This window comes from Athene cunicularia (genome assembly GCF_003259725.1).
Source record: "Athene cunicularia isolate RWA chromosome 12 unlocalized genomic scaffold, athCun1 chr12_part1, whole genome shotgun sequence".
NCBI lineage: Eukaryota > Metazoa > Chordata > Aves > Strigiformes > Strigidae > Athene > Athene cunicularia.
This window is the reverse complement of record NW_020799116.1, coordinates 20553257-20576505: the sequence shown is the minus strand read 5'-3', so window position 1 is coordinate 20576505 and position 23249 is coordinate 20553257. Positions and strand designations below refer to the sequence as shown.

General features: G+C 35.0%; 1 protein-coding gene across 1 annotated transcript in view; it reads right to left on the bottom strand.

Moving 5' to 3' along the window:
- Positions 1-1222: 1222 nt before the first annotated feature.
- The window catches only part of ATP2B2 (ATPase plasma membrane Ca2+ transporting 2), a 428819-nt gene continuing 406792 nt past the window's right edge, over positions 1223-23249 (bottom strand). The window contains exons 24-26 of the mRNA XM_026857617.1: positions 21682-21864; positions 15195-15281; positions 1223-4801 (exon numbers count right to left, since the gene is read on the bottom strand). Coding sequence (XP_026713418.1) covers positions 4490-4801; positions 15195-15281; positions 21682-21864 — 582 coding nt within the window. The 3' untranslated portion in view covers positions 1223-4489. The remainder of the gene's footprint in view (positions 4802-15194; positions 15282-21681; positions 21865-23249) is intronic.

The window sequence follows — 23249 nt, the reverse complement described above, 5'->3', positions numbered from 1 at the left end:
TTTCTTACTAACACCTCAACACATGCATCATTTTTTGCAGGGATGAAGAGTCCTGCCAAAAGCACTTGGACTAAGGCTGCAAATAAAGTTATGTGTGTAGGAAGGAGGTAAATGAGTGACAAAGAATTAAAAGAAAAATATTTTCAGATTGTTACCTAGACTCAGCTCACAAAATCAAAGCAGAAAAGAGTTTCATTCTAAAGTAGTTGTAAAGCTCAACTAATCTGAGAAATCTGCTGTCTAACTGTTTTCTGTAAGGTTTTTATTGAATTTACTGTGTTGCATATGTTTTTATTTCTTGGTAACTTTTCTCCTATTGTAGTTTTGGTCGCCATCAAGTATTTCTTGTCACAAATAATTTGTGAGTAAAAGCTTGAAATCTAGCGAAGATAGTAAAATCTGTAACTGAAGAATTTTACCTTTAAAAATGTGATTGTATGATAGTTACTCACCTCACACCTTGTGTGCGAAGTTCAACCCAGTATGTCTGTTCTACTAACTGCTAAACCTTGCTGTTGCTAGTGCAGTAACACTGTATGATCACCGGCTGTATTGCAGTTTATGGAACAACTGCATTAGTCTAAGCTGAAGAAAAAAGGGACTTCTGGACCAAGGGTCTGAGCACCAGAATGGGAATTCCCTCATTTTCCCCTGGTACTGCATATGCACAATTTTTAAGGTCTTAATGGGAGGGCATGAGTCCTGGACTGAATTCCCCAGTTGTAGAAAGATTCAGTGATGATTTTTCTGATCATGACAGAGGAAAAAAGAGATGAAAAAACATACATAAATGGAAGGATGTGTCATATGGTCCGAAGTGATAGGAAAACAGACTTCAATGGCTGCTGTCTTAGGACCGAGATTAAACTAATTGTTTCATATGCAAATTCACAGGGGCTTCATCCTTTTTTACTTCTTCTGTACCTAGTAACTTCAGCCGACTTCACTGCAGCATTCACACCAGCCATTCCCGCCACCATGCACACCACAGCATGGACCGAGTTAATCTTTCTAGGCGTGACACTGACCCAGAGTCAGTCAGAATTAACAGCGCTCTGTGCTGACTCACTGCCAGGACCACTGCCTGGGGAGCTGGCTTCTGACTGCCAATCCAGCAGATTTACATACACCTCTACATTAAAATAGCCTAGTGGGAATCCAGAGCTAGATCTAATGACTTCAGGTGAAAATAAAGAAAGCTGTTACGTTCAGACCGTTATTGTTCATGCTGCTTTGTGAATTTATTTCTTTAAATTTTCCACTTGTGCTCCTGCCAAGAGAGATCTATTAGACAGAAAGCAGCAAGAGTAAAACTTTATCATTTTGTTTCAAACTATAAAATAATTTACATCACATATTTTACTTACTTTTGTCTTTTTTTTTTTTTTTTTTTTATTTTTTTTTTTTTTTTTTTTTTGAAACCACAAACATTCCAGCATCACACTGTAGGAATAAGAATAACAATAGAAAGCATAACCTTTTGCATAGTATTAAATGAACAGACAGAGTAAGTTCTTTATTTACAATTATTGTCTAGATAAAAAAATTCATAAAAACAGATGAATGAACATATATTAATAACCCCTAGTGGGATGGATTGCCAATGTACCACTGTATTGTTGTCCACAAATCTCATGCTGCTAAGTACAGTACGTAGAGAGCGAGCATTTATATATTGCAGGGAATTTTAACAAACTGATCATTTTGGTTTTTGATCCATTGTTCCCATCACAGAGAGGTCAAGCAATAAAAGAAAGGAATTGTGATGCACGACTTGTAGTTGAAAGGTCATAGCTATTCTGCTTTTAAAAAAAAAAAAAAAAAAAAAAGTCTATCATATACATAAAGCACAGTCTCTGCTCACAAAAGCCCAAGTTTTCTATGCATCTCAGTTTATATGTTTTACTATATATACACAGAATGCAGTGTTCATTTTCTTAACAGTTTTCAAGTCTGCAAATGGTACCTTAGGGAGGGGTACTCCTACAGGAAAATTTTAAAAAAATGAAACCAAGAAAAAATATGAAGAGTGCTTGAAAAATAAAAAGGCAAACAGTCAGTGTTAAGATGCTGAAAATAAATTGTTCCAGTATTAATAGCTTCTGTAGATGTTCAAGTCCAAAGCTAGAGGCTTCCCTGTAAATAGATAACACTTTTTTTCTTCTGAATATGATATCCCAAATAGGCCATAGAAACCCAATACATGTTATACAAATGTTAATCACCATATTTACAAAGCAAAGAACAATCCTGACTGAGTTTCAATCACTTTGTTGCTAGGAGTTAGCTAAAGTAATTATGTTTTCATGCTAGCTTTTTACTGTTAAGAAACGGGTCGCTATTTGTTGAAAAGAGAGTTGTCTATGCCTTCAAAGACCTGTTCTGTTGTTCAGTGAAAAGTTTGGATCAGATGGTGAACTAAGACTTTAAGCCAAAAACATTCAAGCTTCTACACAAAAGTCCGGAAGCTGGCAATTCAAGCTGATTAGAGCTTTACCTGGCTGAATAGTCTTGATGCACCCTGAAAACATTTTAGTCAGTTTAGTCTGCAGTTTGGCCATGAGTCTAATCTTGTTTTGGAGAGTTCTGGCTTGGTTTAGTTCTCGTGACTGCAGAGATGCACCACTTTATGAGCCAACTTTAAGACAACCAGTAACACCTTAACAAATCAATTTATCAAGCTAGTTTGAGAGTGTTTTTCAACACATCTGGCATAATCAATTGTGTAATTCAAAATGTCTTTTGCACTGTACAATTATGGAAAAGATCATATGCTGAAAAGTCTCCAAGCAAACTTTATATTAAATACAAAAATTATTTATGAAAAATCTGTGATCCACAAAGTGCTTAGCATTCAAGTGGTTGACAAAGCAATTATATAAGCTCATAAATTTTAAGTTATCAGGGCTGTTACCATCTTGAAAAATATTTTTCACCCTCTATACTGCAGGTTTTCAAAATAGCTTTCTTTGTAGAAAGCTCAAGGTAAAATAATGTATTACTGTGTTACAGTATACCTTGTGACTACAGGAAGACAAGCTTGGTTAAAAAAAAAAAAAATCACACAAAGCACATTTCAGTATACAATAATGTTTCATTCAGACCTAATAGTGCAGAAATTATATTTTTCATTAAAAAAAAAAAATCAAAGCAACAACCTACAGTGATTTTCATCCAAAATGCCAACAGCCCATACTTTGCAAGTAATAAGGAAATAAATGCCTAAATTACTAACTGAAAAGGATTAACACAATATATCACAATATTTTAACATTAGCTTTATCTCCATATAGACAAACCAAATATAACTTATTTTAAATTATATTTATAAACTCAACTCAGTTTCATATAATATGTCTCTAAAAATATTTTTGGAAGCCATTGCCATATGTTTAAAGAATGAAATAGCCTCCGTTATTGTATGTTGCACCAAAACAAGTTCAAGCAGATTATCAGAGAGAGAAAAAAAAAAAAGAGAGAACCTGATCGTTTTGATTTTTATTTGAAACAAAGGAAGCCTGTTTTACCTCCCTGTATATAGGATCACAATGCTACATCCAATGTGTTATATTTTGGCTTCTTTTGTTACTTACTAGCAGTATCTACATTATTTAACAAAAAAAAAAAAAAAAAAAAAAAAAAAATCAGGCAGAAATCAGAACACGGTTGTAATAAAATATCCAGGGTGCGATATTACAGACGTTTTCAATGAGCTGAGCTGAGCCATTTTTATACTACTTCGGCAGGAGGTGCTTTCTTAACCCTACAAATAGTTAAGGATATTATCTACAGGTTTGTAAACAAATTACATTCTTTTTTTAGGACATAAATAAGTTAAAATAGTCAGAGCAATTTGAGCAGAAACAAGGCAACATGCCAACAAAGAAACTTTATATATATATAACTATATATATATAGATAGATATATACATATATATAATTAATTATGTATATACTTATATGTATATATCTCTATATATAGTCTCATAAATGTTTAAGTTCCTCTGTCCAACTGGTGCAAATCTACTGTGCAAGTTAAGCTTTGCAACTTCAAAAAAGTTATTTAAATTAATCTATACAATTGAGTCCATGCCACACAAGCATTTCAAAAAACTCACAGACCAGTGAATTGGATAAATAGCCTCAGAAAGAAGTCCTCTGCAGTTCCTGCTTAAGGAGGAAAAAAAAAAAAAGGAAATAAAAAGAAACAAAAAGAGAGAAAGAAGGGCCAGAAGTGTACAGTACATTCATGCAGGATTTTTTTTTTGTTTGTTTTTCTGAAAGGGAACAAAGGGGGGAGTATGTAAATCAGCCATTCATTCTTTCCCCAAAACCATTGTGATAAACGATTCATTCACTTGTCTCAGAGTGAATAAGAGTTCAAACAGCTTTTCAGCCAGCAATGTTTTTAATATATATATTTATATATTTCGGTTGCTGTGGGGTTTCTTATTTTATTTATTTATTTTTTTTGCAGTGACCTTTTCAGCTAAAGTGATGTCTCCAGGCTATGTATTGGGCTTCCTGGACTAGAAGAGGTAGCTGATTTACTTGTATCAGTTGTAAGATTTATTCCACTGTCGATAGCACTGTTGTTCTTGTTCAGCGAAGACGGTGGACTCGAGTTTTTCTTGAGAGCAGGATCTTCTTCTAGGTCTGTGTCATCAATGAGTGGGATGTGGGGCTGGGAATCTTCTATCCTAAATTCAGGATGAGTCATAAAGTTGTGAATAGAGGTTCTAGATTCTGGTTTTTCTAAACCTTCATAGAGAGAGCTACGGAATGCCTTCACGACGCGGATCTGGGGGGAAAAAAGGAAAGAGGTGTCAGGGGCAGTGCCGTCAAAGGGCAACACTGTGTTAGAGAATACTTTGTGAAAAATGTAGCATATGGTTAGGGCAGTGCAGGCAGCTGAAGTCCATAGTCTCTGGATGTTATATGCATAAACGAGTGGCTCAGTTATGTGCATTTTGAATATCTGTATCAACTGCAATATTAAAATAAATAAAGTTTAAAGCCATCAAAGAACTGATGGGAAGTACTGGTTAAAGAAAGCGAACATCCACTCGTGTGGTACATCCCTAGTAAAAGACAAGCCATGTTAATTGTAATGCAAATGTAAAACCATGCATGTTGATAGTTTTGCAGTGAGTAAGTAGGAAGGCTTTTTTAATTAAAAAAGTCTTTTTTGTTTTGTTAAAAAACCATTACACATAACATATCACACTTCACAAACAGAAAAGCACAGAACACGGACACAGTTGGATGGGTACGTATGAGACACACACACAGGAGCCAAGTGTAAAAATTATAAGTAATATCAATGTTTTAAAGCAAAATCTAAATGAATGCAGCCAAGAGCACAAAAAGCCAAGCAGACAAAGTACTAAGCATAATCATGCTACCACAGGGGAAAAAAAAAAAAAAAAAAAAAAAAAATCACAGTTACCACGTGAACAGAGATAACTTGCACACAACAACTACACTTGGAAGCCTGGATAATGTGAACATAGTATTCTTGAACCAACTTTTATTTTTCCTTCATGCATATGTGAGGTAAACACTCGAGTATAGACCCACTGTTCTAGCCATTGATCTTTTTAATATATAAAAAACATGTAATAAAATAATGTATTGATTGTTGGGTTGAATTGAATTACATTTTTAAACAGCAATCTTTTTCATTTTCTGTGTCTCAGTTGTAAAACTGTAAAGCTAAATGCTGAAAGCGACACAATTTATGCCATATATGCAGTCTTTAAACTTTGTCAGCTGACTTATGCCAGGGTCGATCTAATGCCATTAACTACCTGACAGTAAGAACACGGGTGAAAATAAACTACCAGATTCAGCCCATTATAATGTCAGGGACAGTGCAAATTGCTTTCCCCATAGGAAATGGGAGGAGCAGAGTGAGGAGCATTGCACAGTGGGGACACTCTGGGTGGGCAAAGGGAGCGATGCTGTCTATATCCCAGTGACCTATCAGCTCTGAAAAGAAGGTTTGTGCTGGTATACTGCTGAAAAAAACATAACTTTTTGGAAGAGGATGGGGGGCAGAGAGGAAAAAACAGAATGGCAAAACGTGATCTGTTGGCAAATGTTTTATGACTAAGTATGAGTTCTACCCTTCTACTTCCATGTAGTCCATGAGCGAATTTTTAGCGTTTCTTTGAGGGGAGACCAAAACACAAGCAGCAGCAGAAAAGGTGCAAGCAGGCATTGTGAAAGCTTCTCCACACACATCTGAAATGGTTTGGTGGTTGGCATGTGTATCTTTTTACATGACTTACATGCTAGCAGGTTATTGGTTGGCCTAATGCAGCATTGATTTGTAAAGCTTTAATTCCTTTTAAATTGGCAGACCACATTTTAGTCATGGCATGGGGTCATAGTGTTACAGCTGTGGGATCTAACTGATTCTGTGCTTGGAGTTGTCCAAGTTGTACAGAATTTCAGCACATCTGAGAAAGAGGCTGACTTGCATTCTGATCTCCTTGACCTTTGTCCTTGTTTATGTTCCCTAAATTTGGATATTCATCATCTTTCCAAAATCGCAATAGCAGGTCACGCCATCTTCAGATAAATGGCATCTGGCCAGTCCAAATACTCTCCCTTTTCTTTATACATACATTTGGTAACAGCAGGCACAGTACAAAAAGTAGTTCACGTGACTGCTTATGCTCAAAATAAAGAGGATTGGAGTGGTACGGAACGGCTTGTCTGGTTCTTGGGAGATTTTAGGAGGTTGGCAGAGGTGCAAGACAAAAGAAAGATAAGAATTTTACACACTACAATCATATAAGGTAGCTAACACCCCTCTGACAGAGCACCTAGAACTATAAACCAGGGTTTTAGGAGAGGTGAATCTCTTTGAGTTTTGCTGTGCTATGTGAAGGTTCTGTACTGTGAACAGACTGGGATAAGTGATTTCATTTGCATTACTACAGGTAGGATTTGAACTCATGGAGCAGAGGTGACATACTAACTCCCTCATTATCTGTGCCTTTCTATCTTGTGTTTTAAAGTACAAACTAATTAGTCTAAACAATGAAAAAAACACTATGCTTTTTCAAGGCAATCTTAGAAACAGGTTACCATATTGTCCTATTTTAAATCAGGAAACTGAAACTTTTCATTGTATGCTTACTGTACCCTATGGGCTGATAGGGTGACTTTTTCTGCAAAGCTACCTATTAATTCTGCTATCTAAATAAAAATAGCAGTCATCTCATTTAGTTGCAGCTGTTTGCTATATCTTATCAACTAAAGAATTTCATTCTCGAATACAGCCACTTCTAGGTTCTATTTGCCAGCTGGATTCTTTTTAATAAAGGTAAAGTTTTACTTAAATAAAAAGATTTGCAATTTGATATTATGCTTGATCCAGCAGAATCCAAATTAAGTAAAGCTTTTCTTCAAGTCGCACAAACTCTATGTGTTAGCAAAGGAGGAACTGATTTAACTTTATGAGGTTCCAAGTTCCATAATAGGGAAAGCATCTGTATTGCATTTAATGCCTAAATTTGGCATCTAATTTGCATTTAATACCAAGATTTTAGTCACTCTAGCTGGCTCACTGACATCTTACGCAGCTGAGGGAAAGCTATAGATTTGGGTTGTATTTGAAAGCCAGTTACGAAAGCCTGCCTGCCATGACCTGAATTTGTACTTCGCCGCGGCTGCTGGGACTAACCATTGACTGAAAGAAAACGCTACGCTAACATCTGTTGCTTAGATGTGTTTACACAACAATCTGAAGATACAATTGCAGAATGTGCAATCAGCCAGCAGTCACATCACTTTGTGTGAAGATCTGTGAAAAAGTTTGGGCATGGACTGTTCAAGTCTTGCAGGAACATTTAGATGATACCAGAATAGCTTCTACTTGTTCATGATGATTTTTACTGGAAATACCAGCTCAGAACTAGTTCATATCTGCTGATACCTAAAGTAGTTTATCTTCTGAATGCAATGGTAACGTAAGTGCCAAACTTGGGCAAATTCCTAAAGCTGAGAACACATAAAATTAGCTTTCTTCTACGTTTTCTTCACTAAGGAGCTGTAGAAAACTACTACCTTTTCTTAAAATTTCTACAGTTTCAGAGATGTATGTATGTTTTCCGATAATTGTTCGCTTAAGGAGAAACTCTCTCCCCAACTTTATACTTTGCATATTTAGCTTTGTATCTAGAAGAAAGCTTTTGTTTTGGTTTGGGATTTTTTTTTGTTTGTTTTTTAAGTGTCACACCTCATTCAGTGACAGAATGTCTGCATTACAGTATAATTCAAAATTTTGTTCATGGTCTGTCCCACAATGTATCAAATTATAGGAACAAACCCTGTTTTTTTCATTATGTTAGTGGAAACAAAGATAGAGGGCTTGTTGGATACAAAGGTGGTGTTTCAATTTCTGTATAATAATACTGTCATATTTTACCTAAGAACTGAAAAAATATTATTTACTCCGAGTTACATGGCCCAACAGCAACAAATTCTTTTAATACATGCTTAAGTTCAAGATTTGAAGTAATATCTAGTGTAAAAATTTTTAGGGGCTCTGCTGACACAAAGCCCACATTCCTTTTTTGAAGATAAATTAAAGCAGATGAACATTGTATAATGTTGTTATGGTTGTACAGCATGTAAAAGCAGGGACATACCCATGATGGATAGAACCTAGAAAGTGTTGGTTTATTATGAACTATGTCGAGTTCATGTAATGATATTTCTTTATGATACTGACAATGCCAAGGGAAGACAAACAGTGTGATACAGCTCCCTTTTCTCACAGTAATGGAGACAACAGAAAAAAATGAACTGCTTTTAAACAAAAGACTGTGGGGACAACACTTCAGGACATTTTTGACATTGCTATAAGTTTCCACTTCTTTCTTCTCTGTAGCTGTAACAGAAAAAACTCTTCAGTTCCATCCCACCTTGAAAGTTAGATTTATGATACTGCATCAGGCAAGAAAAATAAAAGAAATAGGATTTTAGATACTACGATTTTTTCCCATCAGAAGAAAAGGATGTTCAGAATCTCACTCGTAAGTACAACAATCTAGGCAAAATACACAAGGCCTGTTAAGCATTAACAATTGTATTATGGTTGGTAGTGTGTGGGCTTATACTCGAATGTTTACCTGGCTTCATATAAGCCAAGTATCTTAAGTTTGGTTCACATTCATTTCAGGCTCAAGGTTAAAGACTCACAACCTCTTTTTATTTCACTCTCTCCTGCTGAACCCTTTTGTCCAATGTTCTCTAGCCCTCTGGGAAAACAAACACATTTAATATTCAGACAGTAGAGAGTAGGGCACTGCAGAAGCAAATAAATTCAATACTGAAAGATCAGTAAGGTGATTAGTATAAAATTGTAAACAAGAGGTCAATTTTGCAAAGAGATGCCAACTCCTATGTCTAACTGATACTATTCTATATTAAGACTATATCTATACAAAGGTAAATGAGTTTGTTCAAGTTCTATTGCATATGTAAAGCTTTGAAATAGAAGGCTTATCCTGAGTCTATTTGGTTTTGTTTATTTTTAAATCCTCCCTGGTTTAGGTGAGTAAAATCAGATTAGGTATCCATAGGAGGAGATACTGCATGTATTAGTCACCTGTAAACATTGTGGCTGGTATGTTCTGGACTGTATGATGCAGAAGTTGAGCAAATTCAAATTAAAAACCCAATAAATTTTAGAAAAATTATAGTTTCTAGGTTTCTGCTTTAATGCGTGAAACAGATGCATATTATCTGTGCTACTCTCTCTACATAAATATGCAGTAAATCCAGTGAGTGCTGCTGCTAAATCAAACCACATGCAGCAAGAGGAAAATAGAATACCTACATATTCTATGAAACCCTCAGGCCTGATTCTCATTTCACAAAAGGTTCACATGGCTATTCCACTGAATTTTAGAGTATGAGATCAAAACCATATGCAAGGCTTCCCCTTTGCATAGCATATCTCTTTTCTTATAGGATTGTTGCAAAATTGATATTTTTGTATCAGATTTGGCAGATTATACAGCCCTTTGAAATAATATATTTCTGTGTCAGGAGTCTAAACCTTCCTGCCATGCCATATCTCCAGTTGAGGCCTTGGGTTTACTAAACATTGTTAGTTCCCCTACAGGGAAGATAGACAGAAGTTGATTTTGGTCTTGCATATCCCAGCAGGATTGTGAAATCTTGGTTCTAACCAGTGGGAACTTCTAAGCTTTAGTATGGTAACTCTGTCTCTAGTTCAATGATGTTCTCAAATGGTGCAACTTTTATAAGCATCATTTTAGATGTGGACCAATTTAAGTTCTGCTTGTTCCATTTCATCATGTGATAGTTACACCACGTTGCCACAGAAAGCACCTCACATTTTCACTAAGGCTGGAATGCCCACTGGACTTGGTCTGTAATCTGAATACAGATCAATATTGGACAGCAATTGTTGCCTTAACATTTATTAAAATAGAATATTTTTTAAAAAAATATATTTGTTCCCATCTTTCTTCATGAGAAAACTTGATCCAAACTTAGAATATTTTATCTTAAGTTTTTATTTTATGTTTTAGTTGTAAAGTCCGTCTAGCTGATTACATTTATAGGAAACTTAGTATGTAAGAAATATAGAAAAGCACAAGCTGCTGGAACTGTAAATAATTTTTCTTGATACAAAAGAATCTGTTTTTCACACACAGCATATTATAAATAGCCAAAATAAGCTCCCTCTTTAAAATTATCTATTCCTAAATGGACTGTAATACACACTAGAATTAAGCTTGCTGAACGTCTTACGTTAGTTTGACACAATTTGCAGATGCTTATACCACTCTGAGGCAAATGTTGCATGTGTAAAGCCTCTACCTACAAATGACAGTTTCTTGGCAAGTCTGATAAATCTCAACTATTTTTTACTTAAAGTGATAATGAAAACAGTTGTCTTTCCATGCAAGTTAGCCCCACTTTTGAAGATTCTAGTCCCCTTGAAAAAGTGAACCAGTGCAAAAACTCAGCCTTAAGGGTGCTAATGCTCTTCTTTTGCTTAAAAACACTTTTTAACAAACAAACAAACCAACCAACCAACCACCCCAAAACCTTCATACATCTGTATGATGGACAAATACGTCTGAGAATATTTTGTGATAGTTCAGTAAGATTTTAATTGGCTGCTATAAAATTTGGAGTCATCACTGTGTATTTTTTTCCTGTGTCATCCTTACAAGTGACTTGTTTGAGGCCACTGTTGCTGGAGTTAATATAATAAAAAGCTGTGATTCCATTCACTTCTATAAAAACTTCAGGCAAAAATGACAGACCTCAAGAGAACAAGGAAAAAGGAACTTGCAAATACAGAAACTACAGCAGATTCATAATCTGGGAGGTTGCCTTCTGGTGGGGTTTGGTTTTGTTTGTTTGTTGTTCCCCCAATGTTTCCTATGCTTAACAGTATTTTAAAATTATAACCTTTTATGAAAGAAAGGGGTTTTTTTTTGTAAAGGACCTGCAGTTTCTGGCTGCTTTCACTTAGGAACAGTATTAACTATATATGAGAATGAGAGGAAAGAGGAAGAGCAAGTACAAAGGAATATTAAATGTGCATCTTTCTTGGAAGATCTGAAACCATGTTCTTTTGAAGGGGATAGATACTGATAATATAAACAACAACTGAGAACCAGATATAAACAGTTTAGGATAAAGAATAACTTGTTTACTTTGTGTACAGTTAGATCTACTCATCCTCTACCTAATTAAGCAATGTAGTAGGAAAGGCTTTAAACCTGAAAACTTGGCCAACACCCCACTGCCTTATTTTTCCGTAGCTTAAATGTGTGCATATTATATATGTGTGCATATTTAGTTTGCATTTAAATAAATTTTCTTCTTTTATCAGAGTATATACAATGTGAGGTTTTTAATGTGCAGAAATTTTCACGACGTTATTTCAAGCTGCGACATTTTTCAAAAGCAGTTACAATATGGACCTCACTGTTATCAGTTAATGCTGACATCCAGAAATCCGTGACTTGTTACTGGCAAAAACACCGTGACAGCTAACAAGTATCAGCATAACTAGGGAAACTTTAGTACATAGTAAACATTCCTTTGTATAAATTGTTTTCAATTAAGGTATCCTGCAACCCTATGAAAGGCTTGAATGTGCCATATTTATGAATAGCTGAAAATTTCAGGTAATAACTTGCTAATCTGTTTCATAAACTAATGTAGATGGGGCTGCATTTGACTGGCAGGTTTCTTTTTAAGCATGCACCAACGTCTGAATCAAACATTAATCTGTCCAAAAATACTCGAAAAAAACCACATTTTTTAAAAATTCCAAAAATTATTCTAAATCTGCAGAAGAAATCTCACAGATTGCTGAGGTGTCACAATGAACTATTTTTTTAAAAACTATACAATTAGCAAAGAACTGCATACATGCTCTGTTAAATTAAACTTACATATTCTTATTGATGGAGCATCATGTGACTCTTGTATTAAGTACTGATATCAGAACATTTTGGACACCCAAAATGACACCTGAAATATTCTGATTGTTGCAATATGCTGAGCACCATTTCTCTGAAAATAACCCCTCCTGACAGAATCTCATATTGGGCCCTTTAAAGTATTAGACCTATTTTCTTTGCTGTATCTTTAATGTTTTCCCTTTATACTCCCCATAATATATCTACATACACAATATTTTAAGATTCCTGAAGAGACGTAAAGGCTTCAAAATCAGAGATACAATTATCACATTACTCCCTTCCTCCCCATAGAAAGAAGGCAATGATTTAGAGTTTCATTCATTCTGAGCAGCTAAGAGGAAAGAAGTCAGTCCTGTCCCACCACATACATTTTAAACAAGGAGCTGAAAGGTAGACCTAGGTGTGCATTTTCCAACTGAAATTTTCCATGCCAATTCACAAAAACATGCCCCATTTCTATGAAATTTTGTTTAGGAAAGTTTTTACAGGTTCTGGAAGATGAACAACAAACTGCAAATACCCAATTTAAAAATAAAAACCAAGGGTTTTTTTCTTTGCCTTTTCACTGTCATTCATTAGGTTTGTGTCATTGTATTAATAAATTGAAACTTTCCCTAAGGGTTATAATTTGAAGCACTCTCTGGTTTGATACTAACAGACATTATGTTGTAATAAAATACTAACAGTCCAGGTTAACCACTTTATGAGGCCCAATCTCTAACTGGCCTATGAAATGGAGATACATATCTCTGGGTAACTTAAGAAATCAATTATATGTTTTATATTTTCCTGAACAAATGTGGCTATAACTGATGAGCTCGGTAGACCTGTTTTATTTTTCCAAATAAAAAGAGATATGAAAAACTGTAGCAGATTATGCTTTCTTCTATTAATTAACTTCAGCCCTTAACCTAGCACAGCCTTTGTCAAGACACAAGGCTATTCAATTCTTACTTGCTTTGATGCAGTGGAGACAAAAGAGGGAAGATAAATTGTCTACTTCAATTTTATTGGATGCATCCTTTCAGACTGCTGGCTACAGGATGTTATTGAAACATTTACCACAGCAGAATGAGTTGCTCTGTTTTCTGCTCAAATGTAGAAGCGCTATTATGGAAAATCGTTGCCTGGGTAAAGGCTGGTTTGTGTGTGGTGCTCAGTGTGGAAATGATGGAACTTGGGCCCTGAGTTCTCAGAAGCAGGTTACAGTGCCTGTGGCACAGCAGTGGCACGCAGCTCAGTGACTTTACGTCTCTTGATTGTGCTGCTGCTCTGAAATGGTTGGCGTTGTCAGAGCAAAAGTTAGCAGGTCACATTTCCCAAGAAAAGAGGAAAATTCTCTCCAAGGAACAACTGCCAAAGTCGGAACCTTAATAGCTCTTTGGGTTTCCAGCAAAAGCAGTTTGTCCTTTGACTTTTCATTCCAACAAAACTTCTAATAATGTCTAAATGCTTGATGTTCAAATACTGAGGGGGTTTGCACTCAGACTGAATGGAAAGGTCAAGCTTCCTTTTTTTCTGCAGGAGTTCTGGGATTTTATTTCCTTCTCATATTTGCCTTGTCTCTGTCTCCCTTCCCTCTCTCTGTTGGCCAGACAGACAAGACTGGCTTCTTGTCTGTTTGGCCAGCTTTTCATTAAAATTGGCATAAGGAATATACTGCATTACTTTGTAAAGTAAGCAACACGCTTGCAAATTGGGTTCTATAAATTTCAATATTCTTATAGTGCTGGCTATGCTGTAAAACATACAGTTTTGAATAAATAAAAATAAACCCAGTTCTGAATAAATAAAAATTTAAAAAACTAAATTAGATCTGTAAGATTCTTCCTGAGCAACTGGAATTTCATTGCTAGAGAAGCAGCTCATTCTTACTACAAGCCACTTCAAGTTTTTATTCACTTTACCTCTTCACTAGATGCTTTGTTTGCATCTAAAAGAAAGCTGCGTCAGGATTTCAGTGGCTAGAAACCTGCTGCTTCTAAAAAAGAAATTTGTTACCACATTTATTTTGTTGTTTCAACACTGAACTTTTAACTTACCTATCTCCCTCCTTCCTTAATGCATACCTCCCAGTGAATTTAGAGATAACAAATCTATTCTTTCACCATTCATATAAACTTTAATCCCTTAGCCTTGCATCTCTTATTTCCTTGCTCCTTCCTGTACCTGTGCTAATTGGAGTACATTCTTCTTGAACATGAGGGATCTATATTAGACAGAGTCTTCCAGATGGAATGATCTGTTATCTGACAAGCTGTATTGCTTGATATATTTGTAGAATCATTTAAAGTACATATCTTAGAAGCAGTATAAAAAATATGCAGTAAGATTGAGAAAACATGTCACAGAAGCATCAAGCAAAATCAGAAACTCAATATACCAGAGAAAAAATGACTAGAAATTTCTGTCCTAAGAGTAAGTTAACAAAACTTGCAATGACTCATGGAGAGTATCTACTGTACACAAAGTAATCATGTTATGTGTTTCTGGGTACGGGTGAACTAATAAACATTACAGGACAAAATGGGAAGGGGCAAAGTAGCTTAGTCTCAAATGACCGCTACGTAAGTTGGCATCTCTGTAGGTCTGATGCATTAAGAATACACACTCACGCCCAGCCGCAGCAGCAGATGTGCTGGTAGGAGAGGAAAGAGCATTGGATAACGATACGTGACTAGGGCTAGAAATATTTGTTACATCCTGGGTCTGGCTTGTGACGGAGGACTGTCTCCTTAGAGCCCCCTGAAAGGAAGTGCCACTCTTGAAAGTATTGACTACTTCGATCTGTAATGGAGGAAAGAATGAGACAAGTTGCTTAAAGTATGGATACAGTTGCATAATTGACAGGAATAATAATGAAAAACAGTAAACCAACCGTGCACACAGTTTTACTTCAATTGAATTAAATACTTTTAAGTGTTGCTTTTAATGTTTTTAAGTATGAAATGATCCAAATTTTCTGCCTGGATAAAATGAAACTGCTCTATAGGAGGCAGTAGAGCTGCATCAGTTTAAACAGCTAGAAGATTTGAAATAACAACCTTTAAAATGGAAACCTTTTTATTTGTATCTAAATAAAGTAAATAAAACTGAAATACTTGATATAACTAATCTCTACGGTTTTTCCTACTGAGAATAAAATTACTTTCTTATTGCTCTCCAGGTGTTTTTCCAGAAGGAGGAAAATTCAGTCACTTAATTGGAACTGGGCGGGTGGGAGATGGGGACAACACACAACCAAACCAAAAAATCCTTGAAAATTTTCAAAATATGACTCCATTTTGTCTACAAAAACAGGGTCATTAGTATATTAGCTTGATAAAATAGAAAGTGTTCCAATATTTTATCTGACTTTTTCTATAATAAATGTTTGTATAAATCAAACATAGTTATAATGAACATTGGTCTTTTATAACTACAGATTTAAAAATATTAAAATTTATACATAGCATTTAAAATCACACAGAAAATGATGTGGAACTGGATTGACTATTGCAGCAATTAACATTACAGTTATTTTCATATGTCTATTGTATGTACTGTTCAATATATCCATCTTCAATACCCTGCTGAGTGCTTTATTCATCACCACAGAGGATGACTTAAAAAAAAAGAGCTGAGTATTTTGAGGCATCCCTTGTCACTAGCATAACTCAATAAAAAACAGGCTCTGTGTACAAATGCAAAGCCAGGAATTGGCAATACACAATATCAAGGAGTAAATATATGCTACAAATCCCTACACACCAAAACATCCTCTTCATTACATTAGTACAACCACAACATGACACAGCAGAACTAGTATCAATTAGAAGAATCCGATCAACTACTTATTTGAAGTAACCCACTGTTACCAAATCTGTATCTTGCAACCCAGATTTCTGAAGAAAACACACTCTAAAAAGTAGTTGGGAGAAGGTAGGTAAAGTGATATATTTATCAACTAAACCAGCACAAATCTTGGTGTAAGCCCTCCTAAATTTTGCAAGTCAAAAGCCCTATAATAAATTGGCTAACATTTTCTGTTGTGGTCAGTCTTAGGAATAAACAAATTCATATGGCTTAATCTTTAATAGTATGGATGGATCCTCTGCCATAATCTTAGGTCTGGACATCATTGTTTATTTTCCTGCATGTTTTTATGGGAATAATCATATCACAGCCAGCTGTAAAAGGGATCAAAGGTTACTGCTGTAAAGTTGTCACACTGAACTTTTACTATTCACACATGAAACAGCTGATTTGTTCACTGACCCACCCACTGTTTGAGAGTCCTGTTTTCAACATCCACTTAAATGTGCACACTAATAGTTGTACAGTATTAAGCAGTCATTACAACATTTTACAGCTTTGCTCTCAGCGTTTTCTGCAGCAGCCTTATTTTGAATTACACGTCCAATATATATATCACAGTTAAAAAATACAGTATGAGGTGAGTTAGCATATGGAACGGGGGTACAAGTGAATCATTAGCTAAGGTTCACATTAGTATCTAGAAAAAAAGTCTCAAACCATTGGTTATATATATGAAGGCATATTAAATACTCACCTGAAATGTTCACTGTACAAAAGTAGAATTAAATACAGATCTTGGGTTTTCATGATCTAACACAGGTGACAGAGCACTCTTCAAAAGAGACCATTCAAAAAAGATTTTAAAGACTCTTACTGAGAGCATGGAGTGCGTATCACTGTGGAAGACACAGATGATAAATCCTAAGCCAAAGGGCATTTCTAGATGTACAAACGTCTTCCTAATAAACTGAAAGACCTTAGTATAAGAGTGAAAAGATAAGGGAAGACCTGGTTTTAGTTGTTTCTCCAGAGAACATTACACACATGTAATTTACCCATTCTTCTGAAGAAAGTAACTACAGATCTTTATGGATATAATTCACAGGGGGAGGATGACAAACTTTTCAGAATCTTAAAAGCTGGGTTCTGCCCGAAGCCAAGAAAGAAGAGAAGAACTTGGCCCAAAAGTTTATCTTCCAAACCCAGAAACCAACAAAGAAGAAAGAGTTCACAGAAATAAATAAATAAATAATGCATTTTAAATTAAGATGTCGGTTTTTAATTACAAAAGAATGTATTTATTTCAAACAATTCGAGTTACTAAAAAGGAAAAAGTAAATGATAAGTCATACATCATAAAAAGTTTGACAAATTTCCAACAAAATATAGATTGCAATTTGGTTTTCCCATCAAGGATTATAGGCCTTTGGATAGAGAAAAAAATATACTGTCCTACATTTAAAGATTATTTTTAAGGTTGGAAATTTTCACCTCTCATTTTTCTGTATGTTCTATACTCTAGATGATCTGTATTTTTGAGGGATACAGAGCTAATAAAAATATCACTGAATAGCAGTTAAAAAAAAAAAAGGCTCTTATATTAGCAGAATAGTCCTGGCAAAACAAACATTATTCTGATCTTTAACACAGAACAGATTTTCAGCAAGCATTTCTGTTGTCATTAATGTTAATAGGACCCAAGTTCCAGTCACCTAATCTTCAACTGGGATTTTTTTTTTTTTTTAAAAAAAAACAACCTTTTCTGCACAAAATAAACCAGTTTCCATTCCACTTAAACTGGGTTACTGCAGTGTTTTCTGAGTTAAAAGCTATATGGAAAGCCATTAAATGAGGTGCTATTTTTTTTGTCTAATTTCAAAACCGCTTGCCAGGAGTGACTTTTATTCCTATTGGGTTTGTACTGGTTCAAGAGAAAAGTTTTAATGCAGAAAGGAATGGAAAGAAAATGTATTACAACACCTCTATGTATTTTTTAGCAGCTAAAGAGGAATAATCTTTTTTCAGTAGCAGTTATATGGTACTTTTATATTTTTCAGTTTTTGCTTTTATTCTCAAAACATTTCTAGACAGTTATTTCCCACCTTAAGCAGACAAAGCAAACTGAATTACAGAATGAATGAAGCCGAGGAGGAAAGGATCTATAAAAATCTCACATGTGGCTTGAAAAAGTTTTCAAACCTCCACACTTCACAATTTTTCCATACTCAGATGTGAGGTAACTAGAGGAACTTTTCAGTATACAATTAAGAAAGATGCAATGACTTTTGGTTGTTATTCAGATTTGCCTGAAGATGAACTTGCTGAGCTTTCCAAAGGCTATTAGATCTGCCAAGATGTTATGATCAGTCTTGTCCAATGAAGAATCTGAGAACTGCAACAAAGACTGAAAAAAATGCTGAAAACTAGCAGAGGTTGAAAAGTCCTGTCTTGTATGCAATTTGAGACCACCTTTATATCTTTCTGAAACTTCTCTAACTAGGATGAGTCATTTGTGAAACTTCATATGTCAGTGGTCTTCTGAGAGAGCTGTGCAGTAATGAAACACTCTTCCATTCAGGGAAGTAGAATATGCACCCATCCAGAGAAGCCCTACAGTATATTTATAAGACAACAAAATGTCTAAATGAACAAAAGTAGACAAAAAAGAAAATCAGAAGTAGATAGCCAGTCGCTTTGACTCAGTTGTGTGCATTTTTCACACACCTTTCTTTAAGTAAATTAATGCATGTCTTCAAAGAAATATGTCTGACATTTCAGTATGAAGAATCAGCAGTGGAAATCCTTTCTCTGATGTCTAGGTTTGAACTCTTTTTTAGAGAGGGTGTGAAAAGAGAAAAATGCCTTTAGTAATGCAAAGGTTTTGTCAGTTTGGATAAGTTTTTATTGGAGCATTACAAGGGAGATCTGTCGGTTATCTGAAAAAAAAAACCCACCAAACCAAACCAAACCCTATCCTAGATTCCTTATAACTGTTTTAGGAGTAAAGGCCTTTGTTGAGCGCTGTGGTTATCTGTGCAATAATGACTCAATTGAAAATAAGCAATAAAGAAAAAACCAAACCCCTAATATACAGCACATGTGTATGATGGTAGAAACTGGTCTTGTTAGGATTTGAATGATCAATCTAGTTTTGAGTCTAGAGTTTATTCCTAATCTTACTGTCATCCTCTTATATATATAAAGTGAGGGGATGCTCTACCTTCTTCTTCCGCATCTCCAGAAGTGCATTAGACATCAGAGGATTCTTGCAAATCCTCCAGCTCCCCAAGGATGCTACAGACATCCTCATCTTCTTCCATCAACTCTTCTTTAGCTGGCTTCCTGAGAAATGTAGTACAAGTGTATGAATTCATCTGGATGGGCCACAACACACAGCGCATCAAAATGCACTCAACTCAAGGTCCATCCAACAATGGGTCTAATTTGACCTGCATATAAGTTCATCACTCTCCAGTTGACACCTTGGAACTATTTTTGAATCTGTTGGCCCGTTTCCTTTTTTCATTATCATTCCACAGATGTGAAATGGATGTAAAAATCAAAGTCACTGAATAAACAAAATGAGAAAAAAATCACAGAGGCCTCTTGGCAGGAGAGAAACAATACGTCCTAACGAAGATATTTCTACAACTAAGAGCAGAAAGGAAAATAAGAAGATGGATGTTAGCAAAGAAATATAATTAATGTTCATTTTGTTTTAAATAGTATAAAAGAATAATAATTTATCTGTGAATTAAGTGGACAAAGATGTGCAGAACTAAAAGCTACCTCTCAGACTAGAAAAAGAACTGAAAGGATGTAATTTGCTTTTTTTCGCTTGTAGTTGTTTGCACTCACCACAACCAGAAAGACATCCTGACAGAAATGCCAACAGACAACACTCCTCCTATAGCCACCAGGAAGAAAAGAATGTACATTTAGAGGTCATCTTTACATAAAGATCACCATTACCTTGGGCACCTGCTTGTCACCTTTATACTGTGGCAATTTGAATTTTCTCTAATGATGAGTGCTCCTGACTCAATAGAGTCAAGACACACAACCTCAAAGCTGAAGATCCGTATTTAATTACTTACCACAGAACCTTGGGAATTTACCCAAACCCTTAAAATCTCTCTAATGGCAGTTTCCACTCTTTTTTTGCCCTGCAGATGCACTAAAGAGACCTAACTGTCCTAGTTTCAGTTAACTGCTTTCCCTCACTTTTTCTAAAATGCATGGCTGCATCTATGTCTCCAGAAAAAAAAATATCAATTTGTAGATGGGAAAAAGGAAGAAAGTACTGTTTATCTTAAACGAAGACAAAAAATCAAACTCTTTTGAGATAAAAATGTTCTTCAAAAGATTCTTTAAAGAAAAAAAAATATTTTTCTTAATTATTCACCTCTTTTTCTTGTAAGCATCATGTAAAACATTCACATCTGATATGGTGAGTACGTATCTGTCTCATAGCTGCTCTCTTCTGCAAGCTGACACAAACACTTGATCTTAGAAAGATCAAGTAGAGAGCACTAGAATGCTATAAAACATGCTACTTCACTGCAATGTAAAAGGCAAAATAATTCATTTTTTTAGCGCTACAGGACAAATTTTACTACACATCCTAATCTGTACTATATTTAGCACCATGATGCATTGCAAATATTTAGTATATTGAAAAATGCCGTGGATTTTTCTATTTAGCAAAAGTTGGGGGGTTTTTAAAATAAAAAGATAGATATTTCTAAGAAATCATCCATAGTAGCCAACACATACATTTCAATATTTAATGGATGCTTAGGCCCTTACTACTGAATATAAATCCAGGACCACATTTTTTATTACCTAATAGAAAACAAAATCAATTTCTTTTAGTCATTTTATATATATATGGTAGTGCCAGAACAGAAAATCAATTCTTTTTAATTATATGGTATTTCATATGTTAGACTCAACAATTTAAATTATGCTGTTATTGCAGAAGTGGCAGCAACAATGTATTTCTGTCAAAATAAAAACAATACGTTTAAGAAAGCCTTCATAACATTTTCTAGCCATTGTCACAGCTAGCATTTTACAATTTTTTTATGAGCTGTTAGCACTAAAGTAGAAAAAGAATGTCCATTTACAGTATTCTCCAAAAAAAGATTCCTATTTTTGCATACGATCATTTTATAATATTTTCACTTTATGTCTTCTGCTATACACACACCCCCCTTTGTTCAGTGCACCTCTTTTCTTTTTCTTGTGTTCCTCCTTGAAAGCAATTAACAAGTACCATTGCTCACACACACAAACACTCTGGGGTTTTCCTTACAACATTACCTTGCCTTGATCAAAGATTAAGAATTTTTGTTCTAGACCATGTGGGCATTCACTTTTAGCATACCTGGGTTTGGATTCTGTTGAGCCCTCTGAACCAGAGAATTTGTCCACGTCGAAGTTCTCTCTCTGCATGATCAATTTCTTCAACATCTTCATTGAGTTCCTCTTCAGGGACCTCCTCCTTCTCAGTGAGCCGCCCTGCTTCCTTTAAAAACTTTAGCCTACTTGTTGGGATGGTTGCAATGACCTAAAATTATAAAAAAAGTACTGAAAACATAAGCCTCATTCAATAACAACAGTATAATAATCTGCTAATTACAAAAGAACACTGGTATTTTAATGAGATCTATAATGTTTCAGGAAAGCTAAAATCAGTATATTTGTAATAGGACTTTACACTTATACAACTCTGTTTTGATCCAAAAATACTTAGTTTGCTGCATAAACAATTAGCATTACTTACATTGTTAAATCACATCAGTGATACAGCTATTGAGCAAGTTTAAGGCTGGGAAAAATATCCTTTCTCAAAAAAAAACCCAAAAACATTTAAGTATTTGACTGTAATTATCTAAAGAAAACTTAGCAAGATTGATGATTCTGCAATTAGACTTTGGGTATTTTTAATGACTGATAATAATCATGTTGATTATTGTACTGTTGTATGTTGATGTGAGGTCAAAATTAGTTGCATCCCATGATGTATGAGAAAGGTCTCCCTGTTGCACTTCTTACAGGGCTCTCTCTTACTCTGTGTCCTTATTACTAATAAATTCTGATTAGCTCATACCCTCTTCTTATTCTGTTTGTCCACCAAAGTGGTCCTTGGAAGTAATTAATATAGGAGATGGCTAAGAATCTTAAAAATTTGCAAATACTGTAGTTAGACAATGTTATAACAAAATTATTTTAAATACATTTCAGCACTAGGCTCTTGGGTAGGCATTTTCTCTTTGTTTTGATTTCTTTTATCAGCTTGAATAAAAATGTGAGCAGGTGGCTATTTAAACAAGATATTACCTGGAACATATTGAACGCTTTAAAAAATCTCCTAGAAAGTTAACTATTAGACCCATTTAGCATAAAAGTGATTCAAATTTTTTTTGTTTGTTTGTCTTTGTTTCAGCAGTGAGCAATCACATCTCTGAAGCCCAGTTGTGTGAAAGATGGAGATAGAACCAGTTACAGGAAATTTGGTGATGTATCTTACAGTTTCGGAAAACTGGAGTGGATAATAGAGAAGACACATAAAAGGCACCAAATATTTTCAGGATGAAAATAAACTGCTGAGTTTGCTGAGTGTCTCCTTGAACATGATCCACAACTCCACTTTTACTATTTATTTTTAAAGGCAGATGAAGAAATGTCAGGAAAAAAAATAGTTTCTACACTACTACGAACCCTTTTTAAAATGCATATTGGGGTTTGAAAAACAAGATGTAATCTTGGAAAATGAATGAATTGGTGTGACATGAGCACATGAGCTAAGACAGAACGAGAGAAAAAAAGAAAAGGTAAGTGCTAGTCATTTAAATACTTACTGAAACTCCTTCATCTTCCCAGCTTTCAAAACACTATAATGCCAGCACTGTACAGAAAGAAGCTACTTGAGACTGTTTGGTATCTGATGAA